This window comes from Pinus tabuliformis, chromosome Q (genome assembly GCF_031772625.1).
Source record: "Pinus tabuliformis cultivar Carrire ecotype Pingquan chromosome Q, CPIR1, whole genome shotgun sequence".
Classification (NCBI taxonomy): Eukaryota; Viridiplantae; Streptophyta; class Pinopsida; order Pinales; family Pinaceae; genus Pinus; species Pinus tabuliformis.
Genome location: NC_142296.1, coordinates 375,340,747 through 375,359,884, shown reverse-complemented (window position 1 = coordinate 375,359,884; position 19,138 = coordinate 375,340,747). Strand labels below are relative to the sequence as shown.

Here is a 19,138-nt window from a genome sequence, read left to right as displayed (position 1 = left end):
ATTCCTAGGATAGTTGCACAAAAATCCGGGAGAGATAAGTACACTATATTTTGTAATTTAATGCTATAAGGATTCTTGAGAAAAACAAATATAAAATCTCCTTCTAGATTAGTTTTCCCCTTGTGGGTTTTCTAGGATCAGAGATTGACCAAAAACTCAGTGTTCAATTTATCTGTATGCTTGTGCGATTTAATTATCAACTAAAATTTGAAGTTAAAGATCAGAGGTAAACTATCAATGTTTTTATTTGAATGCATATTCATGTTTATATCTCAACTTCAGTGTAATGGGTTGTGGGCATTAAACAGTGATGTGCAAAACAAACTAGAACTCGAGGGGCTACAGGAGACCTTGAAAATTTTCTACATGGTATCACGAGTAGTGAGAACCCACAACTGATAAAAATGACCAACAAGCTAGCTTGTGTTGATAACAATGACCATCAAACATAAAACAACCATATATACCAGAGATTTTTCGCTGAGAGGGAGGTTGTTTGTTCCTTTTCAGTGATTGAGAAGCAGTGTTGGTTAAGAGGGTCAGATGGTTATTGGTTTGAGGTTTAAAATAGGATGAGTGGGGCTGAAAATTTTGGCCCAGGGAAGGATAGGATAGTCTTATTGCTTGAAGTTGAGGCATGGGATATTTTAGAGAGTACAGTACAACCACCCACTGATCCAGTTCAGCTGGCAGACTTCAACAAGCAGAATGTGAAGGCTAAGATGATCCTTTTAGATGCAATCAAAGACCACATTATACCTCTTGTCAGAGGGGAAACTATGGGATGTGTGGAACTGAGATGACCAAGATTGACACAGTGACCTCATACTTTACCAAGATCACACAGGTGAGAGATGAGTTGTTGTAGTGGGAAAGATTATACCTAAGCATTCGTTGGTTAGGACGACATTGAATGGTTTGCCTAGGTAGTGGGATAGATTCATAAATGACATTGTTGCCAGTGAGCATTTTTCTAGTTGGAGGAGGATGTGGGATGATTTTATCCAGGAGAAGACTAGGAGGAGTGCCAAGAGTGGCAGTCAATGTGGTGGGCTAGATGAGGAGGAGAATGTAGCCCTCATAGCTAAGGGCAAGAAGAAGCCCAAGAAGGGGTCTTCTATTGGGGCCAAGTAGCAGAAGGGAGAATAGGTGTTCGAGAAGGACATGAGCAAAGTGAGATGCTTTGTGTGTAAGAAGATGGGTCATTATGCCTTTCAATGTCCTAGAAAGAAGGAGAAGAAGAAGGGCGTTGCAGCATCGATCGAGGTGGATGAGTTTTCCACCAAGTTTTATACAAAGTTTTCTTTAGTGGTGAGTCTAACCATTGGTGATATAGAGTAGCAAGCTCCTGAGCAAGAGAGCACACCACAATTATCAGGAATTTCAAGAGGTCCATAGAGTTTGGGAGGGTCACTGACTTTTGGAGTGGTGACAAACACCTTCCTCGATAACAAGGAGCGTGGAGAAAAAGAGTATCGAGGAAGTGTTTCCTAGTGCTTTTTGCATTTGGCCTAGGAAAACACATGAGACACCTTTTATAGTGGGTGACTTTATGAGTTATAAAGTCATGTGACTTTAGTCACTTTATGTGGTCAAAAGTACAAAGTACTTTATTGTATTGTTAATTTTAGATAACAGTGGTATGTTCTATGCTTGCAACAATTACTTCAATGTCCTTTTATTAGCCCAATGACAATTCCACTTTAATTTCCAATAACAACTACATAAACCATTAATTCACATTGACATTAATTGTAGATAGAACATAAATAATAAATGCAAAAGAAAAGCCAAGACAATGAACACAGAGACTTGACTAAAGATAGGGAAAACCCCCCTGAGGGGGTAAACCCTTCATCAATCCTTCTTATTAGAAAATATCAAATGTTCAGCAAAGAGAATATCTAATAGAGTATAATGATGAAAGTCAAAGTCAATGTGACTTGACCTTTGCAAAGGATCCAAATCAATATCCAACTGATGAAGTCAAAGTCAAATTTGATGATGAAAGTTTGCAATTCTAAAAAGTCAATGGCAGTCAATGTGCCCTAACCAGTCAACGATCAACACAACAGTCAAACAACACTTCTTGAGCTTGGTCAAAGTCAAAGATACTCAACGTTCCTTGGTGGTCAAACAACAACAAAAGCAATCAACAAAATGGCGGTCAAACCTAGTCAAATTATGAAGTCAACCTACGATCAAAACAATTCTCCAAGCCTATAGTCAAATCCAGTCAAACAACACTATCTTTCAATCCTCGGTTTTTGTGCCAAACAATGTGACCTGCCAAGACAGATCCTTCCCTTGTCAACATTGTGCACACACATGTACACACGCGCACACAGACACACACTTGAATTTAATGGTGAATTTGATCATGAATTACGTTGTCAAATTTGAATACAAACACAAGCCATGTGACTTTGGATGGAGCATGGGAAGAACTTTGACTTGCTAATTTTCCACTGTTTTATGCTAGCACAATCACTTAGTCCAATTCTTTCTTCAATTAACAATCACTTTTAAATAAATTTAATCTTCCAATATCAATGAGCAATTGTAGATAGAATAGTAAATCCAATGTACAATAGAAGAAAACCAAGAGCAGTAACAAGAGAAACAAGATTTGGTCAAAGACCGAGGAAAAACCCCACGAGGGGGAAAACCTTTTCAAATTCTTCTTCTATTATATTGTCATCAAATGTTCAATAGAGAGATACAATGTTCTAAATCAACAACTTTGACTATCCAATTCAACTAACCAATATCCAATGAGAGATGAGCCCAAATGTAAAATTTGATCCAAAGTCAAAGTTTGCAATTTTTGATCAAAATCAATAACAGTCAAAGATGCCCTAACCAATCAACATTCAGCGGTCAAATTAGCTTCAAATCACCTCGGTCAACATTTAAAATATTTGGCCTCCTTTGTTGGTCAAACTTTAGTCAAAATTATCCCAAAAGGAATCGGTCAAAGGAGAGAGAATGCCGTGGTCAAACTTCACATTTAAGTGGTCAAACTTTAGTCAATAGAAATGTGGTTAACCTAAGTCAAAGTGCCTAGAAAATTTTGGTTCCTTCACCAAGAAATTCGACCTCCAAAAATCGAACTTTTGCAATTTCAACCAAGTCAAAATTCCAAGTCAAACTTTGTCAACAGATGCCCAAACAAAAGTCAACACATAAAAATCAGAATTGGCTTTTTCCCTTCGCACATGTGAACTCAGTCTCCTTGCTTCAGACCTGTGCAAACCAATCAAGAGAGGGGAGCGAGAAGAGGTGTTGATGTGATGTTTAAATGAGGTGACCTTGAAGTGTATTTATATGTGATTTTGGAGACCTAATTATGACTTTAAGCTAACCTGTACTTTTGTGTAATTGTAGGTTTTTATGAAAAATAATATTTTTCCTTGACCAAATTAAATTCTTACAGGGGCAAAGAGGGTCTTCTTTGGATGAGGAAAGCTGTCCAAAGGAGGGAATTTGTCCTTGAGTTGCCAAATAAACACTCTCTCAGCTAGGGAGCTGAACCATGTGATATCTTATCTTTGCTCATTTCTGCGCTTCTTTGCTCATTTGCTGAACATTCTCAAATCTAAAGAAGAAGAATCATCATCATAGGGGAGCTCCAACAACCACCTTATATCCAAGGACAATATGCGAGATCTCCTTACTACAAGGGTAAGGAACACACTCTATCATATTGACCCATGACAACAGGAGAGATCAACTTAAGGATCACACTCTATCATATCATCTAATGACAATAGGCAAGATCGACTTAAGGATCACATTTTGTCCCATTGTGTACTGATCTTTCAATATAGACCCTCAAGAGTCAAGTGGTAGAACACCTACATCCCATCACTTGTGCGAGATACAACTTGCCATAAATAGTAAGGATCATATCCTATCTCAAGTGACCTCATCCCATTGGCCAGATGGGGAGGAAAAGTCCTGACAAGCCCAACTTGTGGGTAGGATGCCAACTGGCGTATTCTTTGCCAAGTCCCAGACTTGATGTTAGGGGGAGATACCCACTTGTCATAAATGACAAGGATCACACACATGATCTATAGTGACAAGAGGCGAGATCTACTTACCATAGCGGTAAGGGTCATACCATAGTATTCAAAACTAGAGTCGGTGACTGGACCAATCCACCTATCAAATTGAGTTTCAAACCAGGGTTGGTCAAATCTCAATGAACCACTCTTTAAGAAGATACATGAAATAATTATTTTTTAATGAAAACAACTATTTTTAAGATTTAAAACCATGATTCCATACTAATTGAGACAAAATATGCAATTTTTTCTCACCTATATACCATGTGAAGGTGAATATATTAAAATGGCATCAAGTGCAATACATATCAACAACAAAATATTCTTCGGTCATAGCATCCTTCCATACTTGATGCTTGACGGCATCTGAGAATGACGAAGGCTCATTTTGTATGATTGTGCTCATGATGGTCAGGTATCCTTGATACCTATTAGGTTTCTTACTTTCACGAAAGGTTCCTCGGGGTGCAGCATGTCCTTCAACATCATCAAGTAACCCCTTAAGCCATGAAGGCCTCTTCCTAGAAGAGGAAGGCTCATATGGAGGAGGATCAATCGGATCCATGGGTTCTTCTACATCGGGCATTGATTCATCATCCTTTTTCTTTCGGTTCCCTGGTGTCGGCTTCTCGAGAGCTCATCAAAGTCGGAAGATTGATCACCTTGCTGAGAGCCATATCTTCGTCAAAGGTGACATCATGACTAATTATGACTTCCCTTTGACCGACTACATAGATTCTATAGCCTTTAGTATTTTCACCATAGCCCACGAAAATTCCCTTCTTTCCAGATGCTCCCAATTTATTTCTTTTCTCTTTCGACTCATGAAAGTATACAGGGCTTCCAAAAATTTTAAAATGAGAAACATCAGGTTTCTTACCGGTGAATTTTTCTTCAGGAGTCTTGGAACCCAATGCTTGATGAGGGCATCGATTTTGTACATATACGGCAGTGTTTGCAGCTTCAGCCCATAGAAACTTAGGAAGACTTTGATCATGTAGCATGGCCCGGACAGCTTCCATAATTGTGCGGTTCTTCCTTTCTGCCACACCATTTTGTTCAGGAGTATATGGTGTAGTAGTCTCCCTCTTGATGCCAGCCTCTTTACAAAAAACATGGAACTCATTAGATTCATATTCAGTCCCATTGTCAGTTCTTAAGATCTTGATCTTCTTTTCGGTTTGATTCTCGATTAGGGCTTTGAAGTGTCGGAACCAAGGGAACACTTCATCCTTCTTTTTCAAGAAGTATATCCAGGTCTTTCGAGAATGGTCATCTATAAAAGTGAGATAATATGAGTATCCTCCCAAGGAGTTCACAGGCATCATACCTGATATGTCTGAGTGAACTAGTTGTAATATATCGGAGGTCTTGCTTTGACTTGAAGGGAATGGTCCCCTTTTGAGCTTTCCTTCGGCACATCTCGGACATACACCTTCTTTCTCTACTTGGAATTCAGGCATCCCTGTTACCATCTGTCTTACATCGGGTAGAGCTTTGTAATGAAGGTGGGCAAACCTCCGATGCCAAAGTTCGGACTGAAGCGTTGTGTCACAAGACATGACACCTAGCGGACTTCCACCGACTTGATATAAAGAATCAACTCGAAACCCAAGAGTGAAAGCATCTTTAACATTATTTTTCCATATGCGTACCTTACCATCGCTGAAGGTTACCTTATAGCCTTTGTCTTCCATTGCCGAGATGGATACCAAGTTCTTTTTGAGATCAGGTACATATAATACATCTTGTAAGTGAATCGTATTACCTTGATTCAGTTTAAGAGAATCATTGCCTACACCTTTCACTGGGTATTTCATGTCATCTCCAAGGACAATTTCCAGGTTAGTTTCTTTCTCTACCAGATTATAGAGCACTTCTTTGTAACCAGTGAAGTGTTTTGAGGCACCACTATCAATGAGCCAAATTCCCATTGAGTCCGAAGGAGCGGAGGTAAATAGAGCAGCTGGTAGATAATATTCAGCCTGCTTATCGTCAACAGTGTTAGATTCATACCTGGAATTTCTAGCCTTCTTGAATGGTTGCCCTCTTCCTTGATTTCCCGCATTCCTTTTTCCTTTGTTGTTGAATTTTCCATTCCTTCGATTACCATGAGAGGGATTTTGATCATCGTCACGGTGAGAGTCCTTTCTATCAGGGCATTCCCTTGCATAGTGACTTGCTTTATTGCAAATGAAACATCGTCCTTTTCTTCCACCCTTAAATCGAGCCTTTCTTTTCGATTTAGACCCAGAATTATTTCTTTTCTTAGCATGAGAAGAAAAAGCAGCAGGAGGACCTTTAGGCAAGGGCATTTCCTGCTCTTCTACCCTTGTTTGTTTTTGAATGCATCTAGCCATTAATTCCTCAAAACTAGGAATTACATTATTGTTCAGAAGAGTAGTCCTGAACACATACCATTTAGATGGTAATCCTCCGAGAGTTGTGAGTGCCACTTCTCTGTCAGTAATGGTTTCCCCAATAGATAGGAGATCGTTCTTGATCTCGGTGATTCTTAAGAAGTATGCTTGCATACTTTAATCTTTACCCTTCTTGATTTCCCTCAACTTATTTCTAAGAAACAAAACTTGATTTGCATCATTAACTTTAAATAAACTCACCAGTCTGTCGTAGATTTCCTTGGAGGTGTCTAGATCAGAGATGTAGGCCACCAAGCGCTTATCGATAGAGTCCCGGATGATCTTCTTTGTTTTGACTTCTCCATTTTTCCATTTGTTCCAGGCAGCAGCAGATGCATTTGATGAAGGCTCAACAATATTGCCTCTTACATGGTCCAACACTCCTTGATCTTCAAGGGTTAGATCGATAGACATCTTCCATCCGTGATAGTCAGCTTTCTCATGGAGCTTGTCTTCGGCAGGAAAGAGTGTTGAGGACCCCATAGTTCTTTTAGGATAGCCTTGCCAATCTTCTCTTCAATGATTGCTCTTGCTCGGGCTTTGTCTTCACCTCAGCTCTGATACCATGTTAAGTTATGGTATGTTCTATGCTTATAACAGTTTACTTCTTTTTCTTATTATATTCCACCGATTAGCAATCACATGTACATAAAGTAAAGTGCAGATAGAACATTAAACGATTGACAGAAAACAAGCCAAGACAAGAGACACAAGATGTGGCGGCTAGCCAGGGACAAACCCCACAATGTGTGGGGAAACCCTTTGATCAAATCTTCTTTTATATTCAATAATTCAGCAGAGAGAAATAGTACAATAAATCTGATTCATATCAGCAGTAGCAAACCCTAGATCAGTAGCATCAGCGTTAGCGGCTTCATTATCAAACTAGGGCAGACCATATCTCACAAACCGACAGTCAGATTGACTTCATTCCACCACCAAAAGTTTCGGCTTCCAGAGGAGGTTCAGATGAACCTACAACGCAGTTCAGATGAGGAGATCTTCTAGGCCACGCAAGTCAATCTTTACTTCTGCAGTTGCAGCGTCAGTTTCAGCAGTTTCCGGCTTCAAACTAGGGCAGTCGATATCTTGCAAACCGTTCGTCGGATTGACTTCATTCCACCACCAAAAGTTGCGGCTTTCAAAGGAGGTTCAGATGAACCTACAACGCAGTTCCAAAGAGGAGATCTTCTAGGCCACGCAAGTCAATCTTTACTTCTGCAGTTGCAGCTTCAGTTTCAGCAGTTTTCGGCTTCACATGTGTGAGAGAGAGAGACCCATTTCAGCGCAGTAGAGAAGAGACTCATATCTGCGCAGTAGAGAGAGAGAGATGTGATGAGATGAGTGAGTCCAAATGAGGAAAAGTCCTCTTATATTTATACACAACGTTGGTGGGTGAATAGATGCGACTGTTGGGCTTCTGAGCCTACATGAGTTGTAGGTCGGCTTGATAATAATTCCATAATCAAAATAAATTCATATCTCCATGAATACTTATCGGAATTGGATGATCTTTATATCAATCCTACACCTCTCGACGAGAGGAATCTAATAAAAATATTATTAGCCATGAATAAGATGACCCACATGAAGTTTTGCCCTGGTTGCCAATTTTAACACAACTACAGCGAGCCATTGTATCGAGTAATAGGGAGATGTTTCTGAGCTGCTGGATAGAATTGTTGAACTGTGGAATTTGCACTGAGCGTAAGAGTGAATCACATATGGAATGCAAGTTGCAAAATCATTGTAGAAGACTAACCACTGTAAGAAAGCGAGCAAAGTATATAGTGTGCCATGAAGAATATAATGAACAGGATGCTAGGTTCAAATGTATATAGAAGCTACTATGAACGAGCCTCATAGTAGAGCTACAAAATGTAATGCAAGAGCCACACAATTTTAATCTCTAGGAGTGAATAAGATATAATGAGAACGAGCCAAAATAAATCAAACCCTTCAGGATATACGCCACAAAACCAAGCTAAAAACAAAACGAACTTCCTCAGAGAATAAGGGAGCCAATGGATTATACTCACCGCAAAGATTTTATCCTTAATGAGGCACCTTTGATGGGAATTTATATTTTATTCATAATGTGAAAGGTCACATCTATTTGGAGAGGGCCGACATGGGTGATTTGAAGTCATCTTGCCATGGATCACCGACTTAGTAAACCAACAACAATTAAAATATAATTTTACAATTTAATCGAATTAAATTTTATTGCCACTTAGCCCAAATATAACTTTTATCCATTTAAATTTTCTTTGGGCATGAAGGGCTTTCTCTTTGGGGAAATTCATCTCGAAGTTGCCTAATTTTAACAAAAGGAAGGGCTTTTGCCACACTTCTAATCCCATGAAGTAATGCATTAATCCAAGATCTTTCATTTTGAACTCAGAGGCTCTTACACTTGAGCATCAGAGGCTCACTACATGTCAAGAATAAATCATCAACATATAAAACCAAAATAAGAGGCATACTAGGCTTTGGGGGCTTGCTGCAAACCATATAGTGCCTTCTTTAATCGACAAACGTGAGTTTTCCTGTCATGTACTTCAAAGCCTAGTGGTTGCTCAACGAATACTTTTTTCTATAGTATGCCATGAAGAGACACAATCTTCACATCCATCTGATGAAGAGTCCATCCTTGACTAACAACAAGGGCAACCATAGATCTAATAGTGCTATAGCTAGCAACAGGTGCAAATATATCATCATAGTCTTCTCCCTCTTTCTAGGAAAAACCTTTAGCCACGAACCTTGCTTTATATTTCTCTATACTTCCATTGAATCCATGTTTATTCTTATATAAGCATTTCAAAGTCACGACAGACTTCCATTTGGGTGTCAGAACAACATCCCACACAGCATTCTTCATAATAGATTCATATTCTTCAGCCATAACATCCATCCAAACTTGTTCTTTCACTACTTCTTCAAAGGTGGGAAGCTCAACCTATATGATGGTGCTCATAGCTACCACATATCCCTAGTATCAACATGGCTTCTTGCTTTCTCTAAAGGTTCCTTTAGCAACAACATGTCTTTAAACATCTTCTAATGTATCACGGTGCCAAAGTGGTCTCTTCCTGGAAGGGGGATCACTTTGAGGAGGATCCATAGGATCATCAACAACATCTTTCTCCGGCTTAGGCACAGAAGGACCTTCTAGTAGGTCCATGTCATCGAAGAATGCCCCTTGCTTTTCCAAGGGCACCATCTTCATCGAAAGTTACATCCCTGCTAAACTCGATATTCCTTTGACTAGGCATGTATATTCTAAAAGCTTTAGAATTATCACAATATCCAACAAATGTACCTTTCTTTCTAGTGGCTTCTAGCTTGTTCCTCTTGTCCTTTGGCACATGAAAGTACATGGGGCAGCCAAATATCCTCAGATGTCCAACATCGGGCTTTACACCTATGAACACTTCTTTGGGAGTCTTGTCACCTAGAGCCTAATGAGGAATCCTGTTTTGAACATAGACCATTGTATCAGTGGCTTCTCCCCAAAGGAACTTTGGCAGTTTTTGATCATGCAACATGGCTTGGGCAACTTCCATGATAGTCCTATTCTTCCTTTCAGCCACACCATTCTGCTCAAGATTATAGGGTACAATGGTCTCCTTCTTAATTCCAACCTTCTACAAAAGTCAATGAACTCATTAGAAGTGTATTCTCCACTATTGTCAGACCTGAATACTTTGATCCTTTTCCTTGTTTGATTCTCTATCAGAATCTTGATGTCTTGGAACATCTCGAAAGCTTCATCCGTATGCTTTAAGTAGAATATCCATGTCTTTCAGGTTAAGTCATCCACAAAAATTATATAGTATAGATAGCCACCCAGAGATTTTACCGGCATGGGACCACATAGATCATAATGGATGAGTTGAATATCATTGGTCCTGCTTTTGTTGGAGGGGAATGGTCCCCTTGACTTCTTTCCACTCGCACATTCCAGACATACTCCATCATGGTTAGATTGAACTTTGGGCATCCCAAAAACCAACCTTCTAACTTTAGGCAGGGCTTCATAATGTAGATGAGAAAACCTCTTGTGCCCTAGTTCACTTTGATGATTGCTATCATGTACCATTGCTCGCAAGGGTCTTCCGTTGACGTTAGAGTCCTTCAATTCTAGATCCCAGGGTGAAAGCATCCCTCATGTGAGATTCCATAGGCCTGGTGAGGACCTTTCCTTTTATGAAGGCAACTCTCATCCCTTTGTCTTCCAAGGTAGATATAGATACCAAGTTCTTTAATCCCTGTACATACATAACATCATGAAGAAGAATGGTTTCCCCATAATCCAAATGAAATTTGACAGAACCAAAACCCTTCACAGGATAAGTAGAGTTGTCTCCAAGGATGATCTTTAGATTAGTCTCCCTCTCAACCAAATTTGAGAGGACTTCCTAGTACCCAAAGAAATGTCTAGAAGCCCCACTATCTACCAACCATCACACAAATTTGGAGGAGAGGAACTAGAAAGAGCAGAAATACGAATAGATTTAGATTGAGTAGCAGCTGCATTATTTTCATACCTGTAGTTCCTTGATCTCTTTTGAGGATGATATCCTTCTTCACGATCATCAGGAGCATCTCCTTTTCTATCATTAATCTTGTTGTTGTTGAAGCCACGATTGTGGTTGTAGTTGGACCTTGGAGCATCTCTCTTTTCTGGACATTCTCGGGTATAGTGACCATGCCTGTGGTAGTTCAAGCATTCAATTATTCTTCCTCTTCGATTGGAGTCTTTTGATTCAGGGGTAGGATTTCTTGAACCAGATGGTCTTCCTCTTCCTTTTCACTTCTTGTCTTGTGCAACAAATGTAGGGGCTCGTCTTCTTCATGCTTTTGAATTCTCCCTCTAGATATCATCTTGGTTTCTTCTTGAGTGCATTTACCAACAAGCTCAAAGGTTGAGAACTTATCATTGTTGCTTATAGTAGTAATGAAGGTTTTCCAAATAGGAGGAAGGCCTTGAAGAGTAACAAGCCCCAACTCTCTATCAGGTATCAGATATAGGTTCTCTAGAAGTCTGCTATTGATCCCTTAGTTGGGATAGCTTTATGACATAGGATTGCATAGATTCCCCCTTGTTCATTTTCATGTCCTTGAGTTGATTCTTCAAGGAAAGAATGTGATTCAAATTATTGACCTCATACATCCCAACCAACTTGTCATAGATATCCTTAGACTCCTTCAATTTTCCAACATAAGTAAGCAAATTATCTTTCAAAAAATCAATATTAATTTTCTTGGTTTTGATCTCACCTTTCTTATACTTGGCCTTGGCAACAACAGCTGTGTTTTCCGGTGGCCTAGGAATTTTTTCTTCCACACATATTCCAAAACATCCTTTTCATCCAATATCACTTCTAACCTGATCTTCCAAGAAACAAAATTTGATGAGTCACCCAAGTTCTCTGTATCCTTGGGGTATGAGGTAGACATTTTGACCAAGTAGCTTCTTCCAAATATATTCCTTCAAAGATGATTGTTTTAGTCTCTCTGTCTCCTTGGGCTTGCCTTTACCTCAACTTTGATTCCATGTTAATTTTCCACTGTTCTATGCTAGCACAATCACTTAGCCCAATTATTTCTTCAATTAGCAATCACTTTTAGATAAATTTAATCTTCCAATAACAATGAGCAATTGTAGATAGAATAGTAAATCCAATGTACAATCGAAGACAACCAAGAGCAATAACCAGAGACACAAGATTTGGTCAAATCCCAGGGAAAAACCCCACAAGGGGGAAACCCTTTCAAATTCTTCTTCTATTAGATTGTCATCAAATGTTCAGCAGAGAGATACAATGTTCCAATTCATCAATAATGAGTCAAAGGTCAACAACTTTGACTATCCAATTCAACTAACCAATATCCAATGAGAGATGAGCCCAAAAGTCAAATCTGATCCAAAGTCAAAGTCTGCAATTTTTTGTCAAAGTCAACAGCAGTCAAAGATTGCCTAATCAGTCAATGTTTTCACTAGTCAAATTAGCTTCAAATCACCTTGGTCAACAACCAAAATGTTCAGCCTCCTTTGCTGGTCAAACTTCAGTCAAAACAGTCCCAAAAAGACTCGGTCAAAGGAGAGAGAAATCTGTGGTCAAACTTTAGTCGATAAACCTGCAGTCAACCCAAGTCAAAGTGCCCAGAAAAATTCGGTTCCTTCACCAAGAAATTCGGCCTCCAAAAATCGAACTTTTGCAAGTCAAACCAAGTCAAAATGCCAAGTCAAACTTGGTCAATGACTGCCCAAACAAAAGTCAACGCAGAAAAATCAGAATTGGCCTTCTTCCCTTTGCATGTATGAATTTGGACTCCTTGCTTCAGACCTGTATGAACCAATCAAGATAGGAGAGAGAAGAGATGTGTTTATGTGATGTCCAAATGAGGTGACCTTGATTGTATTTATATGTGATTTTGGAGACCCAATTATGTCTTTAGGCCAACCTGTACTATTGTGTACTTGTGGGTTTTCATTAAAAAAAATATTTTTCCGATCAAATTAAATTCTTCCAAGGGCAAAGAGAGTCTTCTCAGGATGAGGAAGGCTGTCGAAAGGAGGGAACTTATCCCCGTGCTGCCAAATTAACATGACGTACCAGTTATTGGTTGCTATATGGATTGCTGTGTGGAATTTGTGATTGCTATTGATAAAATATATTGTAGATGATTCCATTAGTTTTTTGACATCTTAGTTAAGTGTAGATTAATAGAGCACATTATTTAGGTTAAATCTGTTGTGATGATGTACAAGACTGTGAGTTATCATGACAATTATTGATATATCTAATGGCTTTTTGATTTAAGCTTTCTTTTAATATATTCTGTTAAAGCCTGAATTACAATGCTTCTAATTGGGGCGTTAGTAAATTGACAAGTGGAGTTTTAGTTTTAGTATAGCTTTATGGGAAATGTCATTATTTTATTCAAATTATATTCACTAATTTGAAGATTATATGCTAGATAACTAGAATGTTTGGCGTAAATGATGAATTTGGAGAAGATGCTATAATGGGCAAGCTTGAAAGCATGAAAGATGTGATTGAACAAGTCAACAAGCAGTTTCGTGACCCGGTAAGATTCTATCTTCATTAATTTCAAGTATTTTTGCTTTGTCAAGTTTTAAATTTATGTTTCAAGTCCTTTTGTTGTGCAAAAAACACAATTGTAAGTAAATTGTGTTTAAATCAGAGAACTGAGATGTAATATAGCCTGCCAACCATACTCAGTAACATGCAAAATATATTGAGGAAGTCATGAAATTAAGAGTGCAATATTTGTCATATGTTGAATTTAATGTATTTAGGGACACCACCAAGTATTGAATTGCAAATTGATGAGATGAGATGGGTGAAATGGTGACGAGATTGAAATCATATTACAAGTGCTTGATTCATTTATTAGAAATACCACAAGCATGACTATCATTTTTTGATAAAAACTCTCCTCTTCATTAACTTTTGAAATAAGTTCATTGTTGGCAATAAGACCATTGTTGTAAATTATATGCTAATAAACTTGTTTTCCATGTTGCTTGATGCATCAAGAAACATTTATACAAAGAACAAGCAAGCTTTAGATGGAATTTTTGACATGGGAACCACAACTTAACACTTAGAGCCATCAAGGAAACCAAGACCTAATAAGCACATAGTCTATTACTATTTTACAGATTTATGCAAAGCCTTTGACATGAATCATGATACGTAGGCATCTAGTATTTCTATAGCTTCAAGGTTCATGCTTTCCGTAAATATCACCATGGTGATGATTCATTAAAAAGGAGTTGTTTGGTAAATTTGCACCTCTACAGGACCTAAACACAATATCTACAACTATATTTGTGTCAAACAAGAGTGTCCATTCTCACCTTCACTCTATGGTATTACACAATGAGCTAGAGAGGATTATCTCATGCTGGATATTTCCAAATAGTAGATGCGTACTCTTTTGAAGCTACTATTATCGACATTATGCTTTTTGTGAATGCTGTTATGGAATGAATGATGGTAGGTTCCCACAAGTACCTTTTATTCTGAGTATTTTTTCTATAGGACCCCAGTTATCCCTTTGTAATGTTATTAAGCAAATGCGAGATCCAAATTTTGTCATTATGTAAATATTTTACATGTTATCTAAATTCTCATCCCAATTTTGTGCATGACAACCATGGTGTGAAGCAGTGTTATCAAGACTGGAGCGAACCGGTTTGAACTAACCGGTCTGACTGGTTCGAGGCCAAAACTGGTTTGGACCGGTGACCTGAACTGTTTTTGGCTGGTTTGGTACTAAAACGGCCAGTTCTTGAACGAAACTGGTCGGTTTGGTACCAAACCGACTTTTTTTCATTGAAATGGCCAGTTCAGTACTAAACCAGCCGGTTTTGTACATTGTTGCCAAGGACACTTTGAATGCAATTTTTTTTTCAACAAAACAATGATTTATTTAATTTTTAACATTACCATGAAATGACTCAGGATGTTTGAGAGTGGTTCTGACCCCATTGAATTTCATATGGAGAAAGTAGAATTTTATATCTCACTCAAAATCCAGAAAGGCTACCAATTGTACTATAGAATGTAAAATTCTATAAGTGACAAACACTTGTCTCTCTCTTGTTTGTGTGATCTTTCTTCTTGTTTTTTAGTGTTCATTGTTTTTCCACGTTTTAGCTATGAGCATACATCAGTGGTATTAGAGCATACAATTAGGGCTTTGGAATTTTGCTGTTCTGGTTACTTTGGAGTTCCCCTTGTCCAAAGTTCTCATTTGAATTCTGTCTCAGCTTTTTCATTGTGGATAATTTTCCTATTCATTGTTTTTCTATCAACAGAATCAGCTTATTTTATTTGGCCTGGAACTTACAGTCTAGATCATTTTGTCCTTTTTAATAGTCTGTTCAATTTCAGCCTTTGTATGCTGATTTTATACAACTTTGGCAAGTGTGACAAAATCAACTTTTTTTTTTGTCCAAAATTTTCCTGGAAGTTAGATTTTGGTATCAAACACATTCTTTCCTTCTAAAATATCCTATTAATGCCCACTTAGACCAATTTGGCATGCTGAACATGTCTTAAGCCCCTTTGATGACAAAGGAAACCAACTCTAGGAGGTCAAAGTTCAAACACCTCCCTTAACACACACTGTTGAATGGAGTTAGAGAGCAAGGGTTCTGCCTAGCCCATGATGCCTAGATTAGCAGAGGGACCCACAGATTTCCACTATGCAGATTTTATTTATTTCCTATGTATTGACTTAGGAAAAAATTATTTTTCCAAAGTCATTGTAATTTGATCTCAGCCTTATATTATAAAGTATTCTCAGCCTGTGGGAGTGCTAGGTGGGGCACAGGTTGACTTATAAAGGGGAGACAAGGCAGCTGGTGGGCAGATCGATTTTGGCATCAGAATTGTGTGTGGTTTTTTCAGCATTTGCAGCCAGGGTGCTTAGTTCTAGGGCATCATTTCCAGTATTGAAGGGCAGAAGAAAAGAGGCCATATGCCCCTCAGATTTTCCAGCCAAGCATTCCTTCAGCCAGACACAGTTTCTCAGTGCAGGAGGGCTGTGCAGAGGGCCGTACTGATCTGTACGGATTCCATACAAGGCACAGGCAAAGAGGGCCGTGCACAGGTGGAGAAGGCAGAGAGGGCAAGGTGCAGTCCAGTTTAGGTGTGGAGGGGCTTTTCAGGGGTTGCTGAGTGTAAAGGGAAGTTTTCCCTCGTCTTTTTAATTTTTCTGAATAGAGCGAATCTTTGAAGAAGAAATGAAGAACACACACATTGCAAGTTTCCCCAGTTGGGGTTTCCTGGGTATCTCTGGTGTCATTGTGTTTTTATGATGTTATTGTTTTTAGATTTTATTTTCCACTGTGCATGCTAAGTTAGAATACTGAGCATGTTTGGTGAATGTATTTGAAGGTTTCAGTTTTAGTTTCTTTCGTTGCTGCAAATTCACTAAATTAGTTGTTGGGTATTTAAAACCAACATGGTATCAAAGCTCAACCTCTGATTGAAGACCATAACATAAGTGTTTGCTTCCTCAGGAGTAGATTAAAGGCAACAAAAACATAGTTTATAAGTCAGTGCAGCGCTAGGTTTTTCTGAACAGTTCGAACAGGAGCATGGCGTATCTAGGGTTAAGGTTTGAGGACTGCCTATATGGGGGGGCCTCAGATATCTGTTCTTGGAGGGAGAGGATTGGTGTATTGCTGGAGGAGCAAGGTGTTTGGGAGTTTGTGGACAGTCCACCAGCCCAACCAGCTGACCCCTAGCAGTTGGCTCAAGACAACAAGAAAGATGCGAAAGCCAAAAGGATTATTCTTGAGGGAGTTAAGGACCACATCATACCTCACCCGTCCAGGAAGAAGATAGCTCATCATCATGCCATGTGGGCAGCCATCATAGGGCTGTACCAGGGTTTGAGTGAAGCTAGGAAATTGGTACTCAAGGATAAACTTAGAAACATCAGGATGGCGAAGTCTAAGTCGGTGGTCTCATGCCTTACCAGATTGACGCAAGTAAGGGACGAACTAGTTGGAGTTCGGGAGATAGTCTTGGACAAATACCTTGTCAGCTTTGCGCTGTTGGGTTTTTCCAAGTCATGGGAAAACTTCAATGATGCAGCGAGTGACAGAGAAAAGCTTCCATATTGGGAGCGACTATGGGGTGACTGCATCCAAGAGGAGATCGAGAGGTAGGCCAAAGCTCGGTCTCATGTAAATACGAAGGAAGAGGAGAACTTTGCCCTATTAGGCAAAGGGGGAAAGGCCAAGGGCAAGAAAGGTGCAGGAGGGGTCGAGTGCAACACTAGAGGCGAGAAGAAGAAGAAGGATCTCAGCTGAATAAAGTGCTTCTCATGTCACCAATTTGAGCAGTACACCACCAAGTGCCCAAATAGGAAGAAGGGGTCCAAGAAGGACCATGTAGCAACATCAACAGAGGTGGACGATTTCTCTTCTCACTTTGAGAGGGAGTTCTTGCTCATAGCTTGTATGGCAAGCTCAGTAACTAGCAACATGTGATGTATTGACAATGGAGCTTCTTGTCATATGATCCGAAACAAGGAGTAGTTCAGCTAGTTGACTGAGAAAGACATGTAGCTTCATATAGAGTTGCGAGATGATGGCAGGTACCTAGCCAAGGGTGTGGGTATTGTCAAGTTTGAGAGGGAGTACGAGAATCCTCTTTACTTCAGAGATGTCCTCTATGTCCCACAATTGAAGTAAAATCTTGTTTCAATCTCAGCCCTAGTAGACAAGGTTTATGAGGTTATCTTCAACAGAGGAAAGTCCTTCATCAAGTCTTCCAACTCTGGAGCAGCCAAGTAGATTGGAGTTGGGGTGAAGAACCTCTTCAAGCTTCAGTTTGAGACAGTTGCGACCTTGAGTAACAAAGGAGGCAGTCAGCAAGGTTGTGACCTTGGGGAGCTTTAGCATAGGCATATTGGTCACTTAAACCATGGAGTGCTAAATATTTTCAGGGAGATTGCTACTGGGCTGCCACAATGCAGTGTAGACCAACATGATGTGTGCAAGGGTTGCACACTTGTTAAGTATGCCAAGGCATCCTTCCGCAATGGGGACAACAGGGCCAAGAGCATCTTGGATTTGGTTCATTCGAATGTCTATGGCCCATTTTCCTCTCCATCCCTTATGGGATACATATGCTATGTCACCTTCATTGATGACCACTCGAGAAAGACTTGGATCTCCTTATTGACGAATAAAGATGAATTTTTCTCGAAGTTCAAAGCCTTGGCGGAGAACTAGACAAGTAAAAAGATCAAGGCGGAGAGGTCAGACACCAGTGGGGAGTACATCTCCAATGCCTTTAGGGACTTGTGTGCTAAGGTATAACTCCTAGCAGAATGGGGTGGCTGAGTGCAAGAACTAGAGCATTGTTGGAGTGACTTAGGTCATGTTGCATGACTAGGGCTACCCATGTTCCTTTGGGCAGAAGCATGCAACACTGCAATCTTTCTGCAAAATAGGAGTCCACACAGGGTGCTAGGCAGAGAGACACACAAGACGAGGCTTTCACAGGCAAGAATCCTAAGGTATCCCACTTCTGGATTTTTGGCAGTCTTGTTTACTGCCATGTGCCTTCTGAGAACTAAAAGAAGATGGAGAACATGGCAGAGAAGGGAATTTTTGTAGGCTATAGTGAGACGTCTAAGGCGTATAGGGTGTACGTCCCAACACTTAGGAAGATCGTGATCAGGCGTGACGTGAGTTTTGAGGAGGACAAGACTCTCAGGAACAAGGTTACTTGGGAGCAAGAGAGGAAGGGGGGAGCGACCTTTTCAAAAGCTCCTGGTTTGGGAGCGAATAAGGAGCAATTTTTTATATAATATATATTTTAATATATTTTGATGCTTATATGTCAACAAAAGCATGTAGAATGATGAATTAGATATAAAAAAACATAAAAACGTGGATTGAACCATATAACATCAATCATCTAGAAGTTATAATCCTCAGCAACCATGTCCACAAGTTAGTAACATACAACATATCAAGTCTCATGATTCATCAATCTTAAACTTTCAAGCTTTCAAGATTTGATATATAACATTTATCATCATTGATCACTAAAGTTGTTACTCGTACTTGTAACCATTACC

The 19,138-nt window shown here is 39.4% G+C and overlaps 1 protein-coding gene across 1 annotated transcript in view; it reads left to right on the top strand.

The window, feature by feature from the left end:
* LOC149219731 (P-loop containing nucleoside triphosphate hydrolases superfamily protein) overlaps positions 1 to 19,138 on the top strand; it is a 107,510-nt gene that overhangs the window by 34,184 nt on the left and 54,188 nt on the right. The window contains exon 4 of the mRNA XM_089384473.1: positions 13,481 to 13,591. Within this exon, the coding sequence (XP_089240599.1) occupies positions 13,481 to 13,591 (111 nt within the window). The remainder of the gene's footprint in view (positions 1 to 13,480; positions 13,592 to 19,138) is intronic.